Source organism: Hemitrygon akajei, chromosome 3 (assembly GCF_048418815.1).
Source record: "Hemitrygon akajei chromosome 3, sHemAka1.3, whole genome shotgun sequence".
Taxonomy (NCBI): Eukaryota; Metazoa; Chordata; class Chondrichthyes; order Myliobatiformes; family Dasyatidae; genus Hemitrygon; species Hemitrygon akajei.
Genome location: NC_133126.1, coordinates 164,958,344 through 164,984,205, shown reverse-complemented (window position 1 = coordinate 164,984,205; position 25,862 = coordinate 164,958,344). Strand labels below are relative to the sequence as shown.

At 40.0% G+C, this 25,862-nt stretch overlaps 1 protein-coding gene across 2 annotated transcripts in view; it reads left to right on the top strand.

Moving 5' to 3' along the window:
- The first annotated feature begins 611 nt into the window (after positions 1–611).
- The window catches only part of LOC140725592 (uncharacterized), a 33,019-nt gene continuing 7,768 nt past the window's right edge, over positions 612–25,862 (top strand). The window contains exons 1-5 of one of the 2 annotated variants that reach the window (XM_073041239.1): positions 612–975; positions 1,780–1,938; positions 8,140–8,265; positions 9,580–9,720; positions 15,892–16,019. In XM_073041239.1, coding sequence (XP_072897340.1) covers positions 765–975; positions 1,780–1,938; positions 8,140–8,265; positions 9,580–9,720; positions 15,892–16,019 — 765 coding nt within the window. In that variant the 5' untranslated portion in view covers positions 612–764. Of the gene's footprint in view, positions 976–1,779; positions 1,939–2,868; positions 3,056–8,139; positions 8,266–9,579; positions 9,721–15,891; positions 16,020–25,862 lie in introns of those variants that run through there. The other variant, XM_073041240.1, reaches the window with a different exon arrangement.

Genomic DNA, 25,862 nt, shown 5'->3' with positions numbered 1-25,862 from the left:
CGAAATGTAAATGTCTCTGTATGGTTGCTCATAAAGGAATCCTATTTATACCTCCCCTGGCATTTTATTTTGAGGATTTCGATGCAACCATGAAAACTGAACATAAGTTCCATTAAAATAACCAGGCGCTGTCTTTTTAACATTTGGATAATTCAGACAGAATCAACTCGCCGTTTTACAGATAAATTGAAGCGTCAATTACAAATATAGCATTTACCACACTGTTTTAATATTTTGTTACAATAGCACCCTTTTGCTGCAGATTACCTTTGATTTTCAAAAATTGAGAAGTAAGGATTGTGAAAAAGAAAACTCGTCTGTGGCGACAGCCCTGTTTCACATTTGAAATGTGAGCTGGCGTCTTGAGAACCCGGTTGAAAGTTTCAGAATGTTTATTAAGTAGTGTCCTTAACCACAGGTCAAATACTGTACATAAAATACTTCGCTACTTTTAGACTAATATTCAAAGTGAACCGAATGTTTCTCCCTCTAATGTGAAGACGGGTGGTTTGATCCACCAACGTTACAGATTGAACTTGCAACATTTATTTGTGTACGGCGAATCCCTAAGAGTAACGTTGAAACATGTTTGCTTTTTAACACAGTCTGCTTGATCTGGAAGTTTCAAGTCACTGATGGTAAAAAATCGTAACTCGCATGAAAGGAGGTGAGGGGCGTGGCTTGGGAGACCAGACACTACTTAGTGCTCGGCGTGGATACTCGACACAGTCGAGGAAACTGACTTGGTGCCCAGGTTTGGTAAAATGGAGAAGTACGAGGCTGCCATGGTCCTTGGAGCACTCGGGAATGCCATAGGGTATCACAATGTCACCCACGAGTGCTACAAAGCTGGATTAAAACTTACCGAGTCTGATTTATTAGCAGAGATAGACACAATGGTTTTAAAATCATTTCAGTGGAGGGCTCCGCTTGATACTCTGATGCACATGGCGACTGCCGAAGCGTTAGCTTCTGGTGAGTTTTCTGTCCAGTCCTATAGCTGGTTATGTGTTTCTTTCCGAACAGGCTAATTTAAGTATTGTCATCCATCAGAGGCTTGACATTGGCAAGACGTATCGCTGCCCGCCGGTGAACAGTTCGTTCACACGATTCCATGGCACAAACTATCTTCGTCTGATGTTAAATGTGAAAACACAGAAGTTAAAAAGAGTGCGTCCGGTTTCAGTGCTCCTGAACCTTTCCGCCACCTGCTTTTTAACCTGCTACTCTAACTGTCAACAGCACATCGCTGAATGTCACAAACACTCCAGTGCGTTCAACACGTTTATTAAAGAGCCGGTTCAAAACAGATCAGACGATATGATTTTTTTTCCTCTTTTGTCCACGTTCGGATATATAAAAAATAACTATCGAACTGATTCAAAAAACCGAACTCTATTTCAACATAACGCACTGAAGTGTTTGGAAAGTAGATCAGAAAGGATGAGCAGCAGTTCAAGTATCGGATTTATCAGTTACTTTTTTAGAGATACTAACATTTCGAAACCAAACTTTAAAGGCTGATATGTATATCTAAAGCCAATATATTGTATATAGCAGTTACATCGGCACTAGAGCCAGAAATGAAGTAAACTTTTGGAGTGTGGATTCTCGGTCAAAGCTCTGACTCTATGGGTGTATTTCCAGGATAGATAGATAGATAATAGATAGATAGATAGATACTTTATTCATCCCCATACGTTCCGCGCATTTGATTGAAGATATTACACTGCACCGCAAGACTGCCCTAATGATAATAGGAATGTGTTGTTCTTTCAGCCTGGGATTCCATTCAAGAACTTTGCAACCAAGCTGCAAAAAGACATCTCCTGGTTTTGCATACCTATCAGAATCGTCATTTACAAGCAGCGTCAGAAGGAGCCGAACTCCGGACAAAAATCTATTCTTCCAAAGGGTGCACAGCGTTAAAGAGAAAAGGTGAAAATCTTTCCATCGCATTGTAAGCTTGTATAGATACTGCGTGTTACGCCGCTGGAATGAAGGTTCTCCATCTCTGTTTGGCGTTGGACATACACCGTCACACACAGATATGCAAGGATTTTTCATTGCTCTTTACCTAACAATTTTTTTTTTCACCAGCTCCTGGTTGTTAGCCCTGAGCTAAACCCTCGAACCTAAAGGACCGGTGAACTACTCTTAGTCTGGCCTCTAGCCTTTGTCCTGTTTGACAGGGGGGGGGGCGGGGGGGGGGACCCTGCCAAGAGCATAAAGCCCTGACTCCAGCCAGCAAACGTAGCTCTCCGGGTTGTTAGGCGCTCAAGCCTCCAAACCCGACAAGCTTGTGGTCCTTGGAGAATTTAAGTACGTATATCAGTCTATACATTGTGGGTGAATTGCTGTTCCTACACATTAAACATCGGCAGTACAAACCAGTAATATTCAGACTGGCTGATTTAAATCATGCAAAAGTCATTAATCCAATTCTAAAGTGATAGTAGTTTTAGAGCTATCCCAATTGTCTTTTCATGTATTTGAAATAATGTTGAAGGTGTTTTCTTCAGATTTTTTCTTACCAAGAATAGTCAGGATACTTATTGTTGTCCATGTATGAATTGCCCACAGTGAAGAGTGGGTGTATTATCTATTAGTCTTCAGGGAAGCACAGTTATCCATCGGATAATCTAAGCTTTATTGCACTCTGCTCATGAAAATATTTAGTCATGCATTTTCTGGTCAAAATGAAAGGCAAACTAAGAACTTTCATTTGGTAGGAATAATCTTCTGCAATATTGCTCAAGGATACATTAAATCATAAGGGGGAAAGCACTAAACATTATGAACAAGTGTCGAGAATATACCTTGGCCACAGAAAATGTCATGAATTACATCTCTTGTTTTCTATTAAAGGTGGCTTTGATATTGACAATGTGGCAGACAACAGATGGAATCCGTGCAGAGGTTTATAGGGAAGGTGAACAGGACTTTGGATTGTGACAATATGATTAAACATCTTGTGGATATAGAAATTGAGACTGAATGGTGATTGGTGAGACAGAAATGGCTTAGAATGCTTTTTGAAGGTCAAACAGGAGGGGTATGTTGCCTGAATAGAATGACCCATTTACAATATTAGCAAGCAATGTATTTAGAATCGTAACTAATCAGGAACCGGACACATTAATAAATGTAGAAGCAGAAGATGATTTTCATGAAAATGTTCAATCTAAAGAGAGATAATGGAGTGGAAGTACAGAATATATTTATAGTGACATAGATGGGAGCCATGCAGACCATTGGGTCCATGTCAGCACCCAAGGAAGCAATCCTATAAGTCCCTTAACCCACTCCCCTACTTTTCTATAATTCTACAACTTATTCTCTTTAATACATAATCAACTCCCATTTATTTTTTTCTTGTTATTAACAGTGATAAATTTAAGGTATGAGGTGTAAGATTTAAAGAGATCCAAGGTGGGTATATGGAGCAAGTTGACAGAGGAAGCCGTTGAGGTGGGTACAATTATAATATTTAAGGATATTAAGATAAATAAATAGATAGGAAAGGTTTAGAGAGATATGGGCTGAACACAGGCAAATGCAACTAGTTCAGGAAGGCAATTTGGTTAGCATGGGCATGTTGTTCCAAATGGCCTTTTATATGCTGAATGATTGTGCCAATAACCTCCAAGGGGTAATTTACAGTAAGGAATTAACCTACCACAATGCCTTTGACATATGGGAGGGAAATGGAACATCTGGATGAAACCTACACTGTCACAAAAGGAGCATGCAAACTCTGCACAGATAACAACAGAGATCAGGTACTGCGCCATTGCATATACCACCAAGAGGGACTGGAAGAAGGGTCATAAGGTAATGGACATTGGAGATAAAATAAAGTTCATAAATTCTCTGCAAAAAATAGAAACTTGAAGTCAATGCAAACTTTGAAGCAAGTCAGAGAACTGTTTCCCATTGAAAAAGAATTAACTGGGATTATCCTTTCTATAATAGTGGCTTGGCTGACACTGTTTCATGTAGTCATGAAAGATCCAACAGTGCAAATCTGGACTAGTGATGCAATAGTTGCAACGTGATCTAGGTTAGTTAGCTTAACATAGTGAAATGCAAAGGCTTTAGCAAAGAATGAAATGATGATGTATTGAGTTAACATAGATCTCAAAATAGACAGCAGTGCCTAATAGATATGGTGTAAATGAATTTTTAATTAATGTGATCATTTTTTCATTTTTTATTACGTAGAAGGTGATCATTTCTCAATTATTAGAGATTTTTTAAAGGAGTATAACTACCAAATAGCATGAATTTTGTTTAGGAGAGTAGGACTTGAGGAGTGTAAGTGTTGGTAAACCTCAAGGTCCAGTTCAGGGGTACTTCAAAGTTCAAAGTAAAGTTCATAATCAGAGTACATACATGTCACCACATCCAACCCCGAGATTCTTTGTTCACTGTAAGTATAACACAAATAAATGAATTGGACGTTAGCCAAAAGGGTATGTCATTGAAGTTAACAGATAATACCAAAATAGGAAGTATAGTTAAATAGAAGTTAAAGAAAGCTATTGATAAGTCAAGGGAATGGACCGAGTTCTGACTTCATTATCAGTAAACATAATGTTGATGCAATTTGATTAAAAAATATAATAACATTGGAATGGAAGTAGTGAAGGGAAACAGTAAAGGAATCTCAAGACAATAGTTCACATATCAGGCAGTGAGAGAAAGCTAATCAAGCTACTTTATGGTAAGAGATACATATTTTAAGTTTCATGTATCTACATAATGTTTAGGGCATAGTTCAAGATTAGATTTTATTACCAAATTTTAAAATCGTCTTGTCAATCTTGGGCAAGATGTAGCACTTGCCTAGCCCCCATCCCCAATAAGCCATGGGGCAGATAGTGGATGGTTGTTTGGGTGGCTGGTGTCACTCGTCTTATAAAACCATTGCCCAGAAGAAAGCAATGGCAAACTACTTCTGTAGAAAAATTTGGCAAGAACAATCATGGCCATGGAAAGACCACGATCGCCCACATCGCATGGCATGACACATAACAAACGAATAACACAGATTGATCAGGATGTCACTTATTATTGCAAAAGCATGAAGAAGTACATTGATTTTTATTTTACTTGTTAACAGTGTGAATTGAAGGTGATATAATGTCTTTCCAATTATGGAAGCATGCAAAAGATTGAATTAAGATCAAACTGTTTACAACAGCTATAGGACAAAGAAGGAAAATGTAGGATCAAGAATAAATCAAAGAAAGTTTAGTATAGAAAGTAGAAGAAAATCTTTCATTCAAGCACCCTTCTTCTGTCTGCAACAAGCAGAATTAACAAACTGAACTATCTTAATTACAATCCCCACTCCCATTCCAACATGTTGGTCCATGGCCTCCTCCACTGCCTTGATGAGGCCACTCTCAGGTTGGAGGAACAATACCTCATATTCCGTCTGGGTAGCCTCCAACCTGATGGCAAGAACATCTTGTAAATTTCTTGTAAATTTAACTTCTGTAAATTTCTTTCCCTCCCCCTTTTCTCTTTTTCAATTCCCCATTCGGGCTCCCCCTTACCTCTTGTCTTCTCCTCATCTGCCTATCACTGTTCTCTTATGCCCTTCCTCCTTCCCTTTCTCTCATGGTGCAATCTCCTCTCCTATCAGGTTCCTTTTTCTTCAGTTCTTTATCTTCCCCATCTATCACTTCACTCCCACCTACCTTCCCCCTCACCTGGTTTCCAGCCTGTATTCCTTCCCTTTCCCCAACTCTGGCTTCTTCCCTCTTCCTTTCCAGTCCTGAAGAAGAGTCTCAGGCCAAAGTGTTGACTCTTTATTTCTTTTCATAGGTGCTGCTTGACCTGCTGATTTCCTCCAACAATTTGTGTGTGCTACCTTTTCATTCAAGAATGATCCAGGCTACATAATAGAAACATAAAAAATCTACAGCACAATACACCCTTCGGCCCACAAAGCTGTGCCGAGCATGTCCTTATCTTAGAAATTATTAGGCTTACCCATAACCCTCTATTTTTCTAAGCTGCATGTACCTATCCAGGAGTCTCTTAAAAGACCGTATCGTATCCGCATCCACCACGGTCGCCGGCAGCCCATTCCACACACTCACCACTCTCTGCATAAAAAACTTAACCCTGACATCTCCTCTGTACCTACTTCCAAGCACCTTTAAACTGTGCCCTCTTGTGCTAGCCATTTCAGCGCTGGGATAAAGCCTCTGACTATCCACACAATCAATGCCTCTCATCATCTTATACACCTCAATCAGGTCACCTCTCATCCTCTGTCGCTCCAAGGAGAAAAGGCTGAGTACCTGGATGAGGAAGTGAAGGGATAGATTAGTAAATTTTCTGATGACACAAAAGTTGGGGGTGTTGTGAATAGTGTGGAGGGCTGTCAGAGGTTACAGCGGGACATTGATAGGATGCAAAACAGGGCTGAGAAGTGGCAGATGGAGTTCAACCCAGATAAGTGTGAGGTTGTTCATTTGGTAGGTCAAATATGATGGCAGAATATAGTATTAATGGTAAGATTCTTGGCAGTGTGGAGGTTCAGAGGGATCTTGGGGTCCAAGTCCATAGGACACTCAAAGCTGCTGTACAGGTTGACTCTGTGGTTAAGAAGGCCTTCATCAACCGTAGAATTGAGTTTAAAAGCCAAGAGGTAATGTTGCAGCTATATAGGACCCTGGTCGGACCCCACTTGGAGTACTGTGCTCAGTTCTGGTCGCCTCACTTCAGGGAGGATGTGGAAACCATAGAAAGGGTGCAGAGGAGATTTACAGGGATGTTGCCTGAATTGGGGAGCATGCATTATGAGAATAGGTTAAATGAACTCGGCCTTTTCTCCATAATGACGTTAGCTAAGTGACTTCTTTCCACCACGTAATTTCCATGTAGTTATTTCAAGTGGAAGTTGGCAGGCTGAGATAGGGAAGTGGTAGGGTATTTAGATCTCGATTTTAGAACTCAGCACAATAATTTGTGAAAATTTGAAAATTCTGCTATGATCTTTACACCACAACATAGGACATGGCCAAAACATTTTAAATGTATCTAATGTCAATAAATACATAGAAAATACTTTGTGGTTGTGGGAGACTCAAAATACTCTTTTTTTTACAGGCAAACTTAAATGCTAAAAAACGGACATAGAGCTGTAGAGTTATAGAGCAGTGGGGTGCTCAGTGCTCCCCATCATTGAGCACACCTGCACTCACTGAAAAGTAGTATCCACTCTCAGTCACGCTCTCTTCTCACTGCTGCCATAGGAAGAAGGTACAGGAGCCTCAGGACTCACGCTACCTGGTTCAGGAATAGATAATACCCCTCAACCATCAGGGTCTTGAACCAGAGGGGATAACTTAACTCAACTTCACTTGCCCCTTCACTGACCTGTTCCCACAACCTATGGACTGTCAAGGACTCTTGATCTCATGTTCTTGATATTTACTGCTTAATTATTTTTTTCTTCTTTCTTTTTTTTGTATTTGCATAGTTTGTTTTTGCACACTGGTTGCCCGCCCTGTTGGTGTGATCTTTCATTCATTCCATTATAGTTATTAGACTTATTGAGTATGCCAGCAAGATGATGAATCTCAGAATTGTATGTGGTGACATATATATACTTTGATTGTAAATTTACTTTGAACTTTGAGCATGTCAAAACAAGTTCAGAATTATTCCAGAATGTAGGACTACAAATTGTATCAGTAACAATGAATGTTTTGGTGATTTTTGAATAAATTAGTGGAAATAGTCTGATGCATTCAGTAATTTTGTGACGTTACTATTAGGTATTCTTGAAAGCTAAAGCCACAAACTGATAGGCTTAAAATTTGAACATAATGTAGTTGTCATAGAACACACTTGGAATGCATTAGCATAGGGTTGAATTTATCATGAGATTATTAAAGGAGCCTTATTCATTTATGAATAAAATTTAATATCTAAATTGGTGAGAATATTCAAAGGTTAATTTGAATTAACTATTGACTATTGGAGTAGCAATACAAAGCAAGAACACAAGAACCATTTGAAAAATAAAAAATGTTCCTTGTAGTTACTTTGGCATGTACTGAGGTCATGTGGAATTTGAGGCACCATTCTTAATTTCTGTCACACGTCAATTCACAGAACCTAAATTTGGAGCAGCTGCGAGAACAATGTGCATCGGTATGTGCTATTCAAAGGCTGAGCAACTGAATGACCTCCTACAAGCCAGCATTGAATGTGGGCGAATGACACACAGTTATCCAGCAGGTAACATGCATGAACTAATACCTTGCTGGCAATACCTGACCCCTTCCTGGATGACATTAAGGGTATTGTTCCATGATAATATCAGAAACCGTAATAATAGAACTCTGTTCAGATTTTCCCCAAGTAGCATTCGCAGTATGTAGAATGAATGCAGTCAGACCACAGTTTTAATGTTTCCAACTAAAAAAATTACATTGTAGTCAATATCCTTATGTTAGCTTTTTTATCATCTGAGTAATGCCATAGAATGTAGATGCTTTAAACAGAGGTATTTTATTGATGTAAATAGCTCAGTTGTGAACTCTGCTTTCATAAGTGAAACAATTAGAGATAATTAATTGAAGAATCATTACTTCCAACTGATATATTATTATGTCCAACTCATTTTTACTCCTGCTTGTCTATGTTTTGTTGTGTATGTTACTTAAAATTACATACAAGAGAGAAGCAGGCCATTTGACCCAACTATTCATCTTATTATTTGTGCCTTACTTGAGCACCCGCCTTCGTTATTCCTTATCTCAGTCTAAACAGCACCGTATTACTCTCTCATTCTCCTGCTTAGCTTGACCTTTCCAGCTCTCTCTTGTATTTATCCAGTCACCCCTTAAGTATGTAATACTTTACACTTCAAACACTTTCATGTTGTGGGTGAAGGTGATCCTTTAGAACATCCTTGTGAATGCTTGTCTACAGTCTCTTGGTCATGGCCTCTAGTTATGCTTTTGTTCAAATGGAAACTCGCCCTATGTCTATTGGTTTAAAGCTTTCATAATTTTATAAATCCCTTACTTTGCCACATCTCATACCTTTTGAGGGAAAATACCTAGCCTGTTCATCCCTTCTTGGTTCTTGGACCATCTTATTATTAACTCTTAAACTGACACTAAGATTTTAGGTTCTGTTTCCTGCGTGACACTTGTGTACATACTGGTGGATGATTCAAGTAAGTGACATAAAAGTGAAAATGATTCAAAAGAGGGAAATAAAACATCCTCACCTTTTCGAATTGGACTTGTATTTCGTTTAGATGTACAGGGCGTTGTTTGTTTCAGTCCTGAATACCAGTTGCTAAATTATTCTGTACATTTACTTGACTAGCATTTGGGCTTTGGAATAAAGGAAGGGTGACTATCTGATTGCACGAATTTTTTCATACAATGAAACAGAATGGTGTTTTGAACTGCATAATTAGCTTTTTTTTTTAAAAAACAAGTTCAGGGAAAAAGCAAATTGTTATTTCATTATGCAAAGAATTCAGTTTGGTTCTTATTTATTATCCAAAGCATTAACGTTAAATATGTTCATTTGTAGGGTTTCTAGGTAGTTTCTGTACAGCACTTTTCACATCATTTGCCATTCAGGGGAAGCCTATTGCTCAGTGGGGATGGAGGATGATGGAACTGATGCCAACTGCAGAACAATACTGTGAAAGGAAGATGAAACACTTTTCAGGTAATCTCCAATTTCATTTCTTAAATCAAACTCGACATATTTCCACAATACATTTTATAAACCTAACTAAAATAAATCAAAAAGTTACAAAAAATATACACTGTGAAAACATCTTGCTACTTACTTTGTGTTCAAGAGTACTGAGATTAGTAACAGCTCTCTGTTTTAAAATCTCATAATGTGACTCATCTACTTACGTTTTCATAAATAAAGAAATAGATATGGTTTTAACACAGATTTAAAATTAATGTATTGTATATATACACACAATTTAGTTATGCTCTGTTCATTCCAGTAGGTGATCTCTGTATTTTTATGGCAAATGTGTTCATGCTCTGTGTAATATTCAGTAAAACAGGTCCAGGTCAGCTGTCAGAGCATTCCCCTCAATTGTAGCTACCCCTCCTCCCCCATCTATCTTCCTGTTAGCAAATCTCTCTCATATACCCATCAATTCTGCCTAAATCTCAAGCCACCCTTTCCACATTTTGGGACGAAACTGGTGCATAAGATGATGAGGGATTGCCAGAGGCTTCTTCCCAGGGCTGAAGTGGCTAACACGAGGGGGCATTGTTTTAAGGTGCTTGGAAGTAGGTACAGAGGGGATGTCAGGGGTAAGTTTTTCACACAGAGAGTGGTGGGTTCATGGAATGCTCTGGCCGTCGGCCGTAGTGGAAGTGGATTCAATAGAGTCTTTTAAGAGACTCTTAGATACATGGAGCTTAGAAAAAATACAAGGCTATACGGTAGGGAAATTCTAAGCAGTTTCATGGTCGGGTCAACATTGTGGGCCAAAGGGCCTGTAATGTGCTGTTGATTTCTATGTTCTATCCAGAGGAAAATCATGCATCAGAATCAGAATCAGGTTTATTATCACCAGTATGTGACGTGAAATTTGTTAACTTAGCAGCAGCAGTTCAATACAATACATAATCTGGCAGAGAGAGAAAAAACAATAATAATAATTACAATAAAACATAATAAAGAAAAAAGTAAATCAATTACAAATATTGAATAGATGATTAAAAAATGTGCAAAAACAGAAATACCGTATATTAAAAAAAGTGAGGTAGTGTCCAAAGCTTCAAAGTCCATTTAGGAATCAGATGGCAGAAGGGAAGAAGCTGTTCCTGAATCACTGAGTTTGTGCCTTCAGGCTTCTGTATCTCCTACCTGATGGTAACAGTGAGAAAAGGGCATGCCCTGGGTGCTGGAGGTCTTTAATAATGGACGCTGCCTTTCTGAGACACTGCTTCCGAAAGATGTCCTGGGTACTTTGTAGGCTGATTTGATTTACAACCTTCTGCAGCTTCTTTCGGTCCCATGCAATAGCCCCTCCATACCAGAGTGATTCAGCCTGTCAGAATGCTCTCCACGGTACGACTATAGAAATTTTTGAGTGTATTTGCTGTCTTGCCTTCTTTGTGACTACATCAATGTGTTGGGACCAGGTTAGATCCTTATGGTGAACAACATATACCTGTCTGGACACCCCCCCGCCCCCGCTGACTGCTCCTGTGGCTCCTCCCACAGACCCCTGTATAAAGGCGATTGGAGGCCTGAGCCCGGCCTCTCAGTCTCCAGGATGTTGTGTGGTGGTTGCTTGCTGCTTGTGCGTTCTGCCAGCCAATAAAAGCCTACCTTAACTCATGTCTCCGAGAGTTATTGATGGTGCATCAATCCTCAGAGATCTTGACGCCCACAAACTTGAAGCTGCTCACTCTCTCCACTTCTGACCCCTCTATGAGAATTGGTATGTGTTCCTTCGTCTTACCCTTCCTGAAGTCCACAATCACCTCTTTCGTCTTACTGATGTTGAGTGCCAGGTTGTAGCTGCGACACCATTTGCACTAGTTGGCATATCTCACTCCTGTATGCCCTCTCGTCACCACCTGAGATTCTACCAATGGTTGTATCATCAGCAAATTTGTAGATGGTATTTGAGCAATGCCTAGCCACACAGTCATGTGTATACAGAGAGTAGAGCAGTGGGCTAAGCACACACCCCTGAGGTGCGCCAGTGTTGATCGTCAGCGAGGAGGATATGTTATCACCAATCCGCACAGACTGTGGTCTTCCGGTTAGGAAGTCAAGGATCAGTTACAGAGGGAGGTACAGAGGCCCAGGTTCTGCAACTTCTCAATCAGGATTGTGGGAATGTTAGTATTAAATGCTGAGCTATAGTCGATGAACAGCATCCTGACGTAGGTGTTTGTGTTGTCTAGGTGGTCTAAAGCTGTGTGAAGAGCCATGGAGATTGTGTCTGCCATTGACGATTGTGGCGATAGGCAATCTGCAGTGGGTCCAGGTCCTTGCTGAGGCAAGAGTTCAGTCTAGTCATAACCAACCTCTCAAAGCATTTCATCACTGTCGATGTGAGTGCTACTGGGTGATAGTCATTAAGGCAGCTCACATTATTCTTCTTTGGCACTGGTATAATTGTTGCCTTTTTGAAACAAGTGGGGACTTCTGCCCATAGCAGTGAGAGGTTGAAAATGTCCTTGAATACTCCTGCTAGTTGGTTGGCACAAGTTTTCAGAGCCTTACCAGGTACTCCATCGGGACCTTCTGCCTTGTGAGGGTTCACTCTCTTTAAAGACAGTCTAACATCAGCCTCTGAGATGGAGATCACAGGATCATCAGTCACAGCAGGAATCTTCACAGCTGTAGTTGTGTTCTCCCTTTCAAAGCATGCGTAGAAGGCATTGAGTTCATCTGATAGTGAAGCATAGCTGCCATTCATACTTTGGGGTTTTGCTTTGTAGGAAGTAATGTCTTGCAGTCCCTGCCAGAGTTGCCGTACATCTGATGTCGCCTCCAATCTCGTTCGAAATTGTCCCTTCGCCCTTGAAATCACCCTTTGCAAATCATACCTGGTTTTCTGGTACAGGCCTGGGTTGCCGGACTTGAATGCCACAGATCTAGCCTTCAGTAGACGACGTACCTCCTGGTTCATCCACGGCTTTTGGTTTGGGAATGTACAGTAAGTCTTTGTAGGCACACACTCATCCATACAGGTTTTAATGAAGTCAGTAACAACTGCAGCATACTCATCCAGATTCAAAGATGAATCCTTGAATACAGTCCAGTCCACCGATTCAAAGCAGTCCTGTAGGTGCTCCTGTGCTTCCCTTGTCCATACCTTCTTGGTCCTCATTATTGGTGCTGCAGTCTTCAGTCTCTGCCTGTACTCAGGGAGTAGAAGTACAGCCAGGTGATCAGACTTCCCGAAGTGAGGGTGTGGAATAGCACTGTAGGCATTCTTGATAGTGGTGTATCATGGTCCAATGTGTTGGTTCCTCTGGTGTTGCAAGTGATTGGTTGATGGTAATTGCTTAGTGATTTTTTTCAGACTGGCCTGTTTAAAATCTCCCAAAAAGATGATGAAGACAATAGAGTGTGCTGTTTTGTGCATGTTGATCCCGTTACTCAGATCATCTAAAGCCTGCTTGACATTGGCCTGAGATGGAATGTAAACTGCTACCAGAATGACCCCAGAGAACTCCCATGGTAGGTAAAAAGGACGACATTTTACTGCTAGATATTCCAGGTCTGGTGAGCAGAATTGGGACAGCATTGATATACTTGTGCACCAAGAGGAGTTGATCATGAGGCATACTCCTCCACATCTCCTTTTGAGAGACTCTATAGATCTATCCTGATGCTGCATCTGGTACAGAAGGGGTTAACCAGGATTCCGTGAAACAAAGGACACACATGGTCCTAATGTCCCTCTGATTCGGCACCCTGGCTCTGAGATCATCGATTTTATTCACCGGTGACTGCATGCTTGCCAGCAAGATCGTCGGTATAGTGAGTTTAAAGCCCGGCTGTAACAGGCTGAAACAGGAATATTTAATCGTATCCATTGAGAGTACTGCCGCTACTCGAGTCGCACCTAGGTGCCCCGGAAGAATGAGCAAATCCACACAGAGCACACCAGAGATGAAGTTTGAACTGAAGTTGCTGGAAGAGCTTCACAGCAGCAGGAAGAGTTGCACCTTTTTTTTGCCCCAGTTCACGGTATTGACGCCCTCCTGTTGCATGCAGTAAATACATTACATGTTTTAGCACAAGCACAGTTTTCGCCTGATAGCAGCAAAATGTACTAAGTAAGCATCAGATTATTTTTTTTAGAGACACAGCATGAAATTGGCCCTTCTGGACAGATGAGCTGCATCCCCTAACAACCCACCTATTTAACACTAGCCTAATCTGAGGACAATTTACAATGACCAATTAACCTGCTAACCAGTAGGTCTTTGGACTGTGGGGGGGAACTGGAACACCCAGAGGGAACCCAAGCATTCACAGGGATAACATACAAACTCCTTACAGAGAGCAGTGGACTTGAACTCTGAACTCCAGAATGCCCCGAGCTATAATAGTGTTGCGCTAACCCCTATACTACCACAATGCCCCAACTTCACCTTCAGTCGAGTGCCAAAGCAGTAACCACACAGCCAATACTTCATAGAACATTTTCACCTGCTATTGACCAAACAGCATCTGTAAAAATGAAATCTTGCTTTCAAATTCAGGATATGGGATCATTCCGATCTGATTCCAACAGTCAACTCAAGGCTCTTGCCCTTTAACACCGGCCTTCTGAGTCTTTCCTACTTCTTCTTAATGAAGTGCGATCTCAAACTTTTTAGTAACAGGAGTAAAGAGCACAAGATCAAGGAATTCACAATGAGTCTTCAAGAAAAAGCAATGCTCTGACAATTGGAGTATTGCTCTTGGTGCTACGGTTTAGTAAAGATGTAAAGGCTGAGGTTATGGTGGAGAGGTTTACCAAAATAATTGCAGGAATGAGCGATTGCAGTTACATGGTCAGACAGGAGAAGTTGAGTTATCCTCTTTGGAACAGGAGAAACTGTGATCTGACAGACATATTTAAAATCATGAAGAGCATAGATGAAGAGTAGATAAAGAGAAACTATTCTCATTCACAAAGGGGTCGGAAAAAGAGGGGAAAGCATGTTGGTGATTGTCCTCATATCACTTTTGGTTCCTTTGCCAATTCCTTTTTGCACAATTAATGGATAGAATATGGGGGTACATTACCAGTGGGAGTGAAGCCACATTGAATTGTAGTGGAAACGGGGAGCTGCAAGGAATAGATTTGCAGAGCTGTGGGGGATTGGACTACCTTTGCTAATTTTGCTTAGAATCAGTACAGACATGATAGGCTGAATGGCATCCCTCCATCACGTAGCCATTCAGGGATTCATTATTTAATTTCAGTTTTAGTCTCTCTTGCACGCTCCACTTTTACAAAGCGCTTGTGACCCATAGTTTCTTAAGCCCGCAGTAAGAATGCCAGAGAGCTAAGGCGGCTGCTGTCTGAATAAATATCCATGACATAGAAGAAAACTTCTGCCTGTAAAGATTGGCAATTATGTTTATAAGATATAATATTGTTAATTCATCCCTGTTCACAATGGAAACTTAAATAGAAATCGTAAGTGTTGATATAACTAAAAAGGTTTATTAAATCATATTTTCATAGCTATTCCTGTAAATGCTGAGCGATGGCTAACTGAGTACGTGACTGATCATTTTACTGGCCACCAGTATTAGCTCTCTTTCACTGTGTGTGTGAAGAGCTAGGAGGTTAAAAAAAAAAGGGAAATATTATGTAATATTGTGTTGGTTTGGTATTGTTGGCTCAGCTCCTGAAAGGATGAGATAGAACATTCCAAGTTTTTGGACATGACTTGCATTCATGATAGAAGGGTGGCGGGATTTTAGAGCTAAGTTAGTGCAGGTCGTTTTCCTATATACTATGTGTTGTAACGGAACTGTGGTATAACGATGGAACTGTGTTAAAAATAATACCATGCTGCTTATAAACTATCCTATTGCAGAGCAAAACATTTATAACAATAATAGGTACTGAGGAAAAATTAGGAGAGAGAACTTAGAAATAAATTTGAAGAAATGTAAAAGATAGCAAGACAATTATACTTCGGAAGAAAAATCCAGAAAGCAGAGAGGAATTCCAAAGCTGTGTCGGTAATGATGGGGCAGAGAGGGCTAAATGGAGGGTGTATGAAGAATGTAGAGTATCATCAATATCTCTTTTTCCAGGTCTGAATTTCCAAGTTGTTGCTATGTACACATTCTAAATGTGGTTTGCATGTTTATATGTATTCATCTTTATAGATTACCGTGAGAATTGGTTCTCTTTTGAAACCAAATGGCAATTGTACCTTCAGCAGAGAGGAATTGAGAAAAATGGAAGCGATAAGGCAATTTTTCCTAAAACCTATAATATTGAAGAACGAAACAAGGTAAAATGAGGGTGAAATACGTTTGTAAGAAAAAGCATCTATTCATAATATTAAAATAAATTTAATAATACACCTGCCCAAATTCCTATATATTTGAGTATTGAATTTGACAGCTGCAAACCAGATTTTGCAGAGTTTCATGTTTCCTTAGCTAAAAATTGTCCTCCTATTCATTGTAATATCAAACCCTATACTTAGATTTTTTTTAGTTTGAATGTGAATCTAAATGGTAGGGACAGAAATGTGGGCAGAGGGGGTGGGGTGGCCCTGTTGGTGAGGAATGTGATTCAGTCCTTTGCAAGGGGGGACATAGGATCAGGAGAAGTAGAGTCTGTGTGGATAGAACTGAGGAACAGTAAGGGCAAAAAGACCCTAATGTTGTCTACAGGCCACCAAACAGTAGCATGGAAATTGGGTGCAAGTTGAATAGGGAGTTAACATTGGCATGTGGCAAAAGTAATGTCGCAGTAGTTATGGGGGATTTCAACATGCAGGTGAACTGGGAGAATCAGGTTGGTGCTGGACCCCAGGATGGGGAGTTTGTAGAGTGCCTACGGGATGCATTCTTGGAACAGCTTGTACGAGAGCCGACCAGGGACAAGACTATTCTGGATTTAGTGTTGTGTAATGAACAGGATTTGATAAGCGATCTTGAAGTAAAGGAGCCATTAGGAGGTAGTGACCATAATATGATAAGTTTTTATCTGCAATTTGAGAAAGATAAGGGCAGATCGGAGGTGTCAGTGTTGCAGTTGAACAAAGGAGACTATGGAGCCATGAGGGAGGAGCTGGCCAAAGTTAACTGGACGGATATCCTAGCAGAAAAGACAGTGGAACAGCAATGGCAGGTATTCTTGGGAATAATGCACAAGGTGCAAAATCAGTTCATCCTCCAGAGAAGGAAGGATTCAAAGGGGGGAAAGGGGCCACAGTGGTTGACAAAGGAAGTCAGAGATTGCATAGCATTAAAAAAAAAGGAAATATGACAGAGCTAAGGTGAGTGGGAGGACAGATGATTGGGAAATTTTTAAGGAACAACAGAACTTAACTAAAAAGGCAATACGGGGAGAAAAAATGAGGTACGAACGCAAGCTAGCCAGGAATATAAAGGAGGATAGCAAAAGCTTTTTTAGGTATGTGAACAGAAAGAAGATAGTTAAGAACAATGTTGGGCCCTTGAAGAATGAATTGGGTGAAATTGTTATGGGAAACAGAGAAATGGCAGAAGAATTTAATAAGTACTTTAGATCTATCTCCACTAGGGAAGACACAAGCAATCTCCCAGATGTATGGATGGGCCAAGGACATAGGGTAACAGAGGAAATGAAACCATATAACCATATAACAATCACAGCACGGAAACAGGCCATTCTGGCCCTCCTAGTCTGTGCCGAACTCTTAATCTCACCTAGTCCTACCTACCCGCACTCAGCCCATAACCCTCCACTCCTTTCCTGTGCATATACCTATCCAATTTTACCTTAAATGACACAACTGAACTGGCCTCTACTACTTCTACAGGAAGCTCATTCCACACAGCTATCACTCTCTGAGTAAAGAAATACCCCCTCGTGTTTCCCTTAAACTTTTGCCCCCTAACTCTCAAATCATGTCCTCTCGTTTGAATCTCCCCTACTCTCAATGGAAACAGCCTATTCACGTCAACTCTATCTATCACTCTCAAAATTTTAAATACCTTGATCAAATCCCCCCTCAACCTTCTACGCTCCAATGAATAGAGACCTAACTTGTTCAACCTTTCTCTGTAATTTAAGTGCTGAAACCCAGGTAACATCCTAGTAAATCATCTCTGCACTCTCTCTAATTTATTGATATCTTTCCTATAATTCGGTGACCAGAACTGTACACAATATTCCAAATTTAGCCTTACCAATGCCTTGTACAATTTTAACATTACCTCCCAACTTTTGTACTCAATGCTCTGATTTATAAAGGCCAGCGTTCCAAAAGCCTTCTTTACCACCCTATCTACATGAGACTCCACCTTCAGGGAACTATGCACTGTTATTCCTAGATCTCTCTGTTCCACTGCATTCCTCAATGCCCTACCATTTACCCTGTATGTTCTATTTGGATTATTCCTGCCAAAATGTAGAACCTCACACTTCTCAGCATTAAACTCCATCAGCCAACGTTCAGCCCATTCTTCTAACCGGCATAAATCTCCCTGCAAGCTTTGAAAACCCACCTCATTATCCACAACACCTCCTACCTTAGTATCATCGGCATACTTACTAATCCAATTTACCACCCCATCACCCAGATCATTTATGTATATTACAAACAACATTGGGCCCAAAACAGATCCCTGAGGCACCCCGCTAGTCACCGGCCTCCATCCCGATAAACAATTATCCACCACCACTCTCTGGCATCTAGCATCTAGCCGCTGTTGAATCCATTTTATTATTCCAGCATTAATACCTAACGACTGAACCTTCTTAACTAACCTTCCATGTGGAACTTTGTCAGATTGACAGATTGACATTAGGAAGGAAACGGTGATGAGTAGACTGATGGGACTGAAGGCTGACAAACCCCCAGGTCCAGATGGTCTGCATCCTAGGATACTAAAGGAGGTAGCCCTGGAAATTGCGGATGCATTGGTAATCATTTTCCAATGTTCCTTAGATTCAGGATCAGTTCCTGAGGATTGGAGAATGGCTAATGTTATCCCACTTTTTAAGAAAGGAGGGAGGGAGAAAACAGAGAACTATCGTCCTGTCAGCCTAACATCAGTAGTGGGGAAGATGCTAGAGTCCATTATTAAAGATGAAATAGTGGCATATCTAGATAGCAGTGATAGGATTGGGCCGAGCCAGCATGGATTTACCAAGGGCAAATCATGCTTGACTAATCTATTGGAGTTTTTCGAGGATGTAACCAGGAAGTTAGACAAGGGAGATCCAGTGGATGTAGTGTACCTCGATTTTCAGAATTGGTGGGTAAAATTAGAGCTCATGGCATTGGGGGGAAGATATTGACATGGATAGAAAACTGGTTGGCAGATAGAAAGCAAAGGGTAGCGATGAATGGGTGTTTCTCGGAATGGCAGGTGGTGACTAGTGGGGTGCCACAGGGCTCGGTATTGGGACCACAGCTGTTTACCATTTACATCAATGATTTAGATGAAGGCATTGAGAATAACATCAGCAAGTTTGCTGATGATACTAAGCTGGGTGGCAGTGTGACATGTGATGAGGATGTTAGGAGAATTCAGGGTGACTTGGATAGGCTGAGTGAGTGGGCAGATACTTGGCAGATAACGTTTAATGTGAATAAGTGTGAGGTTATCCACTTTGGGAATAAGAACAGGAAGGCAGATTATTATCTGAATGGTGTAGAGTTAGGTAAGGGAGAAATACAAAGAGATCTAGGAGTCCTTGTTCATCAGTCACTGAAGGTGAATGAGCAAGTGCAGCAGGCAGTGAAGAAGGCTAATGGAATGTTGGCCTTTATTACAAAGGGAATTGAGTACAAGCGCAAGGAAATCCTTTTGCATTTGTACAGAGCCCTGGTGAGACCACACCTGGAATATTGTGTATAGTTTTGGTCTCCAGGGTTAAGGAAGGACATCCTGGCTATAGAGGAAGTGCAGCATAAATTCACGAGGTTAATTCCTGGGATGTCCGGACTGTCTTACGCAGAGAGGTTAGAGAGACTGGGCTTGTACACGCCGGAATTAAGGAGATTGAGAGGGGATCTGATTGCAACATATAAGATTATTAAGGGATTGGACAAGATAGAGGCAGGAAATATGTTCCAGATGCTGGGAGAGTCCAGTACCAGAGGGCATGGTTTGAGAATAAGGGGTAGGTCATTTAGGACAGAGTTAAGGAAAAACTTCTTCTCCCAGAGAGTTGTGGGGGTCTGGAATGCACTGCCTCGGAAGGCAGTGGAGGCCAATTCTCTGGATGCTTTCAAGAAGGAGCTAGATAGGTATCTTATGGATAGGGGAATCAAGGGATATGGGGACAAGGCAGGAAGCGGGTATTGATAGTAGATGATCAGCCATGATCTCAGAATGGTGGCGCAGGCTCGAAGGGCCGAATGGTCTACTTCTGCACCTATTGTCTATTGTTAATGTTTGCAGCACTATTACCCCAGGGTTTCCCAACCATAGACCAATACTATTAAGCAAGGGGTGCATGGACCCTAGGGTGGGAAACCCTGTACCCCAGCTCAGGAAGACATCCAGCGATATCTTCAATTGTTATAAAATAACAATGGAGATATAAAATAGTGCCATGAATTTTCTCAATCCTATTTTACCTCTGTGTGAGTTTATTATTGTTTGACTTTTGCTGGGAATAAGTTGAAACAATTATCCATTTGTAACTTTTGTGAAGCAAGTAGGTTCATCAAGAGAAGGCATTCCAGGAATTACAGAATAGGAAAATTCATTTGAAATGATTAAGGCTCTAATTGTGTACAGTATTATGAAAGGTGTCCAAGATATAAACACACTAAACTATTTATAAACTTATTAGTCGGTGCAACTATGTGATAAAGATATTAAAAGAAAAGCTGTCAGATACAACCGTTTACTTGTAATGAATCAAGTTGGAAATATTACACATAACTGATAAAAAGGTTTATTTGTTAGAGATTATTGGCAATGTTAGTACCCAGAACCTTCCTTTTTAGATTTCATCGACTACAGAAGTGAATAAATTATGGCTTTGTCAAAAAACTCTGCACTTTTTATTGATAGCTCCACTTTTTTTGACTCTGAAAAATGACTAGTGCAATCGTAAACCTCAATTAAACCATTGGCATTGCCTAAATAAGGTAGAAACAAAGAGACCGGAAAAAGAGAAATAACAAATTAATTATCTAATTGAGTACATTACAATATAGATTTGCACACATGTGAATTATCTCTGAATAAGTGACTTCATGATATATCAAATGTTTAAATTCTCATTGAGGGAATGAAAGATGATAATTGCAAAGGAATCTTAGTCCTCTGAATTATTCATTTAAGCAATCTTTTCTGTTAAGTGCGGCTTATCATCCGGCCTGTAGGTCTTGAACCTATATCTATTTTCTCTTGCCCGAAGCATGACTGGATATATCAATAATTTTCAAGTAGCTAGTTAAGTCTAAGTGCAATAACATGTCAATTGCTTTTCTCAATGCCAGAATTAGAACATGTTTCATACTGTCACAAGAATATCAAACCTTACATGGTAGCAAGACAATGAATAGATTTGATATTAGTATGCTAGTCCCTTTAAGGATCTTGCTCTTTGCACTGAATTTGAAAAGTCTTTATGAAATATATATAGTTAGTTTCAATGGTATTTGCTCTGACAGGAGCTATTGTAATAAATATAGGTGTCAGTGCATCAAAACACAACAGCAGCTCCCTTTCGCAAAATTTATGAGAGTGATTTTCTATAAGTAATGGAATGTAAAACTAATACACAACACCTTCAAATAAATGATCTTTCATAAAATAATTGCTGGTCAGCAAAAATTGTACTATGGAGCATCTTTAATATTGTAAGCATTACAAGAGATTATATTCAATTGGAGGAGGAAATTGAGGCCACAGAAGATATCCTTGCATGCTCTGGAGAATCAAAGGAAGGCTTAGAAGCACAGTCAATTCATCCAAGAACCAAACTAAAATAGGCATGTCTCTGTGGCTATTAGGGTATCAAACATGAGAGCCATATATAATATCTGCAAGCCATGGCCATCAGGGAAATTAGGATGGAGGAGATTAAGTGAGGAACCTGTGCTTAAACTGCACTTTAGTTACTTATATCGGCTACTCCAAATTTGCAAACTCTAATAGAGTAGGACGAGGGCAGCAGGTGCATGGAAATACCAGCACCTGATGGCCCCTCTTCAAGTCCCAAAATACCCTGACATAGAAGCATATCCTCTTCACTGCTCTCTAAAAGGCGATGATGTATTGGGAATAAGTGCTAGTACTGGCAGTAATACAAAGATCCCCAAAATAAATATAAATAAAGTGTGGGTTTCTTGGCTAGAAATTCCACAGAATTCAAAAATCTGCTTAAACACGATCAAGCTTCTTCCCCTGTGCCATCAGATTTCTAAACAGTCTATGAACCCATAAACGCTACATCATTATTTGCCTTATGCACTATTCACCTGTTTTTGTAACTTATAGTAAATGTTATGTTTTGCTGCTGCAGAACAACAAACTTCACAACATATGTCAGAGTTAATAAACCTGAAACTGGTATGGGTCTGTTTCAAAATTGTGACGTAGCAGATATTCTTCCTACTGTAGCATGGATTAATGTACTTTATTTTGAATCTAAAATTTGAGCATTAATTGCAATATAATGGTGATAAAATGGGATGAAAATATTCCCGGCTTATTCACTCCTTAGCTCTCAAATATACTGGACAAGAGACCCTTCAAAATAACAAGTATTTTTACATAGAACTCTGAGCTTTATTATCAAAAACCATTATGAAAAAGCTAACAAAGAATCAACGTTGATTTGAAAATGATCTTATTTCTATCTTTTGATTTGTGAACATTTTTGTTTGCACGAAAATTTGCTCACCATAGAAGTGTCAGGAAAAAAACAATGAAAGATGTAAGGTTTATTATTCTTCTGTTGTCCCAGCATTTATGTGTTTTGTGCGGTCCAGTCTCCAAATGTTTCAGTTAATACTGCCAATAACCAATCCTTATTTAAGTTAAAATAATTCTATAAGATTAAGATATTTCTGTCAACTAAGATATCCTTTAAAACAAAACTGCACCGAGGATCAATGGCAATATTACTGATCAAATTCCAGGCTTCTTCAGAATGGTTAAAATTGGAGCATCATCATTGGCCTTTGTGTCACTGGGATTTTGATACAGGTTTCCATCTCCCTGGTCGACAGCAGGCACTGTCACCTGGCATTAACAATGCTGGGCTCAGCTGCATTGCCAAACAACTTGCAAATGTTAAGAATAGCCCCACTGATGAAATGACATTTCTCCAGCATAATTTTCTGCTATCATGAATGAAAGAAATGAAGAGAAATTAAAAGCGTTCAATCTAATTTGGAGGTAGATTATAGATCCTAGATGGGTTTTTGCATGAGTAACTGAGTTGCTTGTAGCTTCATTCATAATGGAAGGGATATGTCCAAGTGACCTTAAAGCCTTTGAGTTATATAAAACTTTCCTAAGTTAACTATCTTTGTCCAATTAAAAATGACGGTGTTTTGGATTTTTCAGGTGTAGTAGGTTTGTTTATTTCTTGGCTAACATTTCCCTCTGTGCTATATCTGGGAGTCAGCAGTGAAATTTTAGCTCTCACCAATGAGTTTAAGGAAACACTCAGCATTCACTTTATGAGCTCCCCTCAGAACCTAACAAAGTGGCCACTGAGTGAGTATACGTTACCGGTCTTCTGCTGCTGTGGTTCACCCACTTCAACGTTTGATTTGTGCATTCACAGATGCTCTTCTTTGCACCATTGTTGTAAAGTGTGATTATTTAAGTTACTCTCACTTTCCTGTCAGTGTGAACCAAGGCATTTACCTCTGACCTCTCTCATTAACAAGGCATTTTTGTCCACAGAACTGCCACTCAATGGATTTTTTTTTTTATTTTTGCACCATTCACTGTAAACTCTAGAGCCCGTTGTGGATGAAAATCTCAGGAGATCAACAGTTTCTGACATAGTCAAACTATCCCATCTGACACAAACTAACAGTCCATGGTCAAAATCACTTAGATCACACTTCTTCCCCATTCTGATGTTTGGCCTGAACAACAAATGAACCTCTTGACCATGTCTGCAAGCTTTTATGCATTGAGTTGATGCTGATTAGATATTTGCAATAATAGCTGGTGTACTGAATAAAGTGGCCACTAAGTTTACTGTGCATACTCCTGTCAATACAATGATTCTCTGGCGTCAAGCAACAGCAATTTAATCATGGAAACTGAACAGCTACTGTAGATAATTCTTTGACAGCATGTTACCATTGACAGCAACTTTGGATTTCTGCATTTATCTACACAGGTGTAGACTTCATAACTTGTTGTTAGTTTCACAGTATATTAATATGAAGAGTGACTGTTTCACTATTGTTGCAACCACAAGTCAGGAAGTTGTGTTTGCTTGTATGATTGGAGTCAGAAATAGACCATAAGACATAAAACCAAATTAGGCCATTTGGCCAATCAAGTTTGCTCCACAACACAGCATCCACACTATGGGCAATTAACAGTAGCCAGATAACCTCCCAATCTGCACGTCTTTGGGATGTGGGAGCAAACATTGGATGGAGTTTGGAAATTCTCTCTTATCTTTGTTTTCAAATACCATAAGATATAGGAGCACAATAAGGCTATTTGGCCCATTGAGGCTACTCCACTATTCCATCATGGCTGATTTATTATCCCTCTCAACCCCATTTTCCTGCCTTCTCCCAATATCAATCTTCATTTTAAATATATCCAATGACATGGCCTGCATAGCCATCTGTGGCAATGAATTTCACAGATTCTCCTCCCTCTGGATAAGGAAATTCCTCCTCATCTTTGTTCTAAAGGGAGATCCTTCTATTTTGAGGTTCTTCCTTTTTGTCCTAGACTCCTCTGCTATAGGAAACATCCACTCCACTTCCATTCTACGTTTCAATGGGATACCCTTCATTCTTTAAACTCGACCGAGTACAATCTCAGAATCATTAAACTCTCCTCATTCGTTAGTCCTCTCACTCTTGTGAATCTCCTCTTGGATGCTCTCCAATGCCAGCATATCCTTTCTGAGAGAAGGGGTGCAAAACTGCTCACAACACTTAAAATGTGGTCTGAGCAATGCCTTACAAAGCCTTTGCAGTACATTCTTGCTTTGATATTCTAGTCCTCTTGAAATGAATGCTAACCTGCAAGTTAACCTTTAGAGAATTCTGCACAAGGACTCCCAACTCTCTTTGCACCTCTGATTTCTGAGTTTGCTCCCCATTTAGAAATTAGTCTATGCCTTTATTCCTTCTGCAAGTGTTTGGCGAAACACTTCCCTACTCTGTATTCCATCTGCCACTGTATGTAATGAGTTTTTGCTACAACAAGTGTATGGGACATTGGAAAAAAATGTTGAATTTCCCCATGGGGATGAATAAAGTATCTATCTATCTATCTATCTATCTTTGTCCATTCTCCCAATCTGTCCAAGTTCTGCTTCGATAAAGATGACTACCTGTCATCTTTATCATCAGTAATCATTAAATAAGGCAGTAGGCAAATACAAATTATTTAATCATTTCAAAATATCTCTCTAAAATTCTTACATATTGTCTATTTGTATTTTGAAACATAATTGACTTTGCTAGATGAGCCAAAATATCCTTTTTTCCCATCTTAACCAAAAATAATATTTAAAAAAAGTATTGCATTCCCCCAAACATATTATACAGGTCATTGTTCTGAGCGTGAGTTAATTCACATTACTTGTTCATTGCAATAATGTTATCAATATATCCTAAATTGATTAATTAGATTCAGGAAATCCGATTGATGGTCTAGATTTTCCTCAGAACTGTCAGTAGTTATGTGTTGAAGGGCTAACATTTCTCCACCTCCACAGCACCCTTCATATCAATAGACAATAGACAATAGACTGTAGGTGCAGGAGTAGGCCATTTGGCCCTTCTAGCCAGCACTGCCATTCACTGTGATCATGGCTGATCATACACAATCAGTACCCCGTTCCTGCCCTCTCCCCATATCCCTTGACCCCGCTATCTATAAGAGCTCTATCTAACTCTCTCTTGAATGCATCCAGAGACTTGGCCTCCACTGCCTTCTGGGGCAGAGCATTCCAC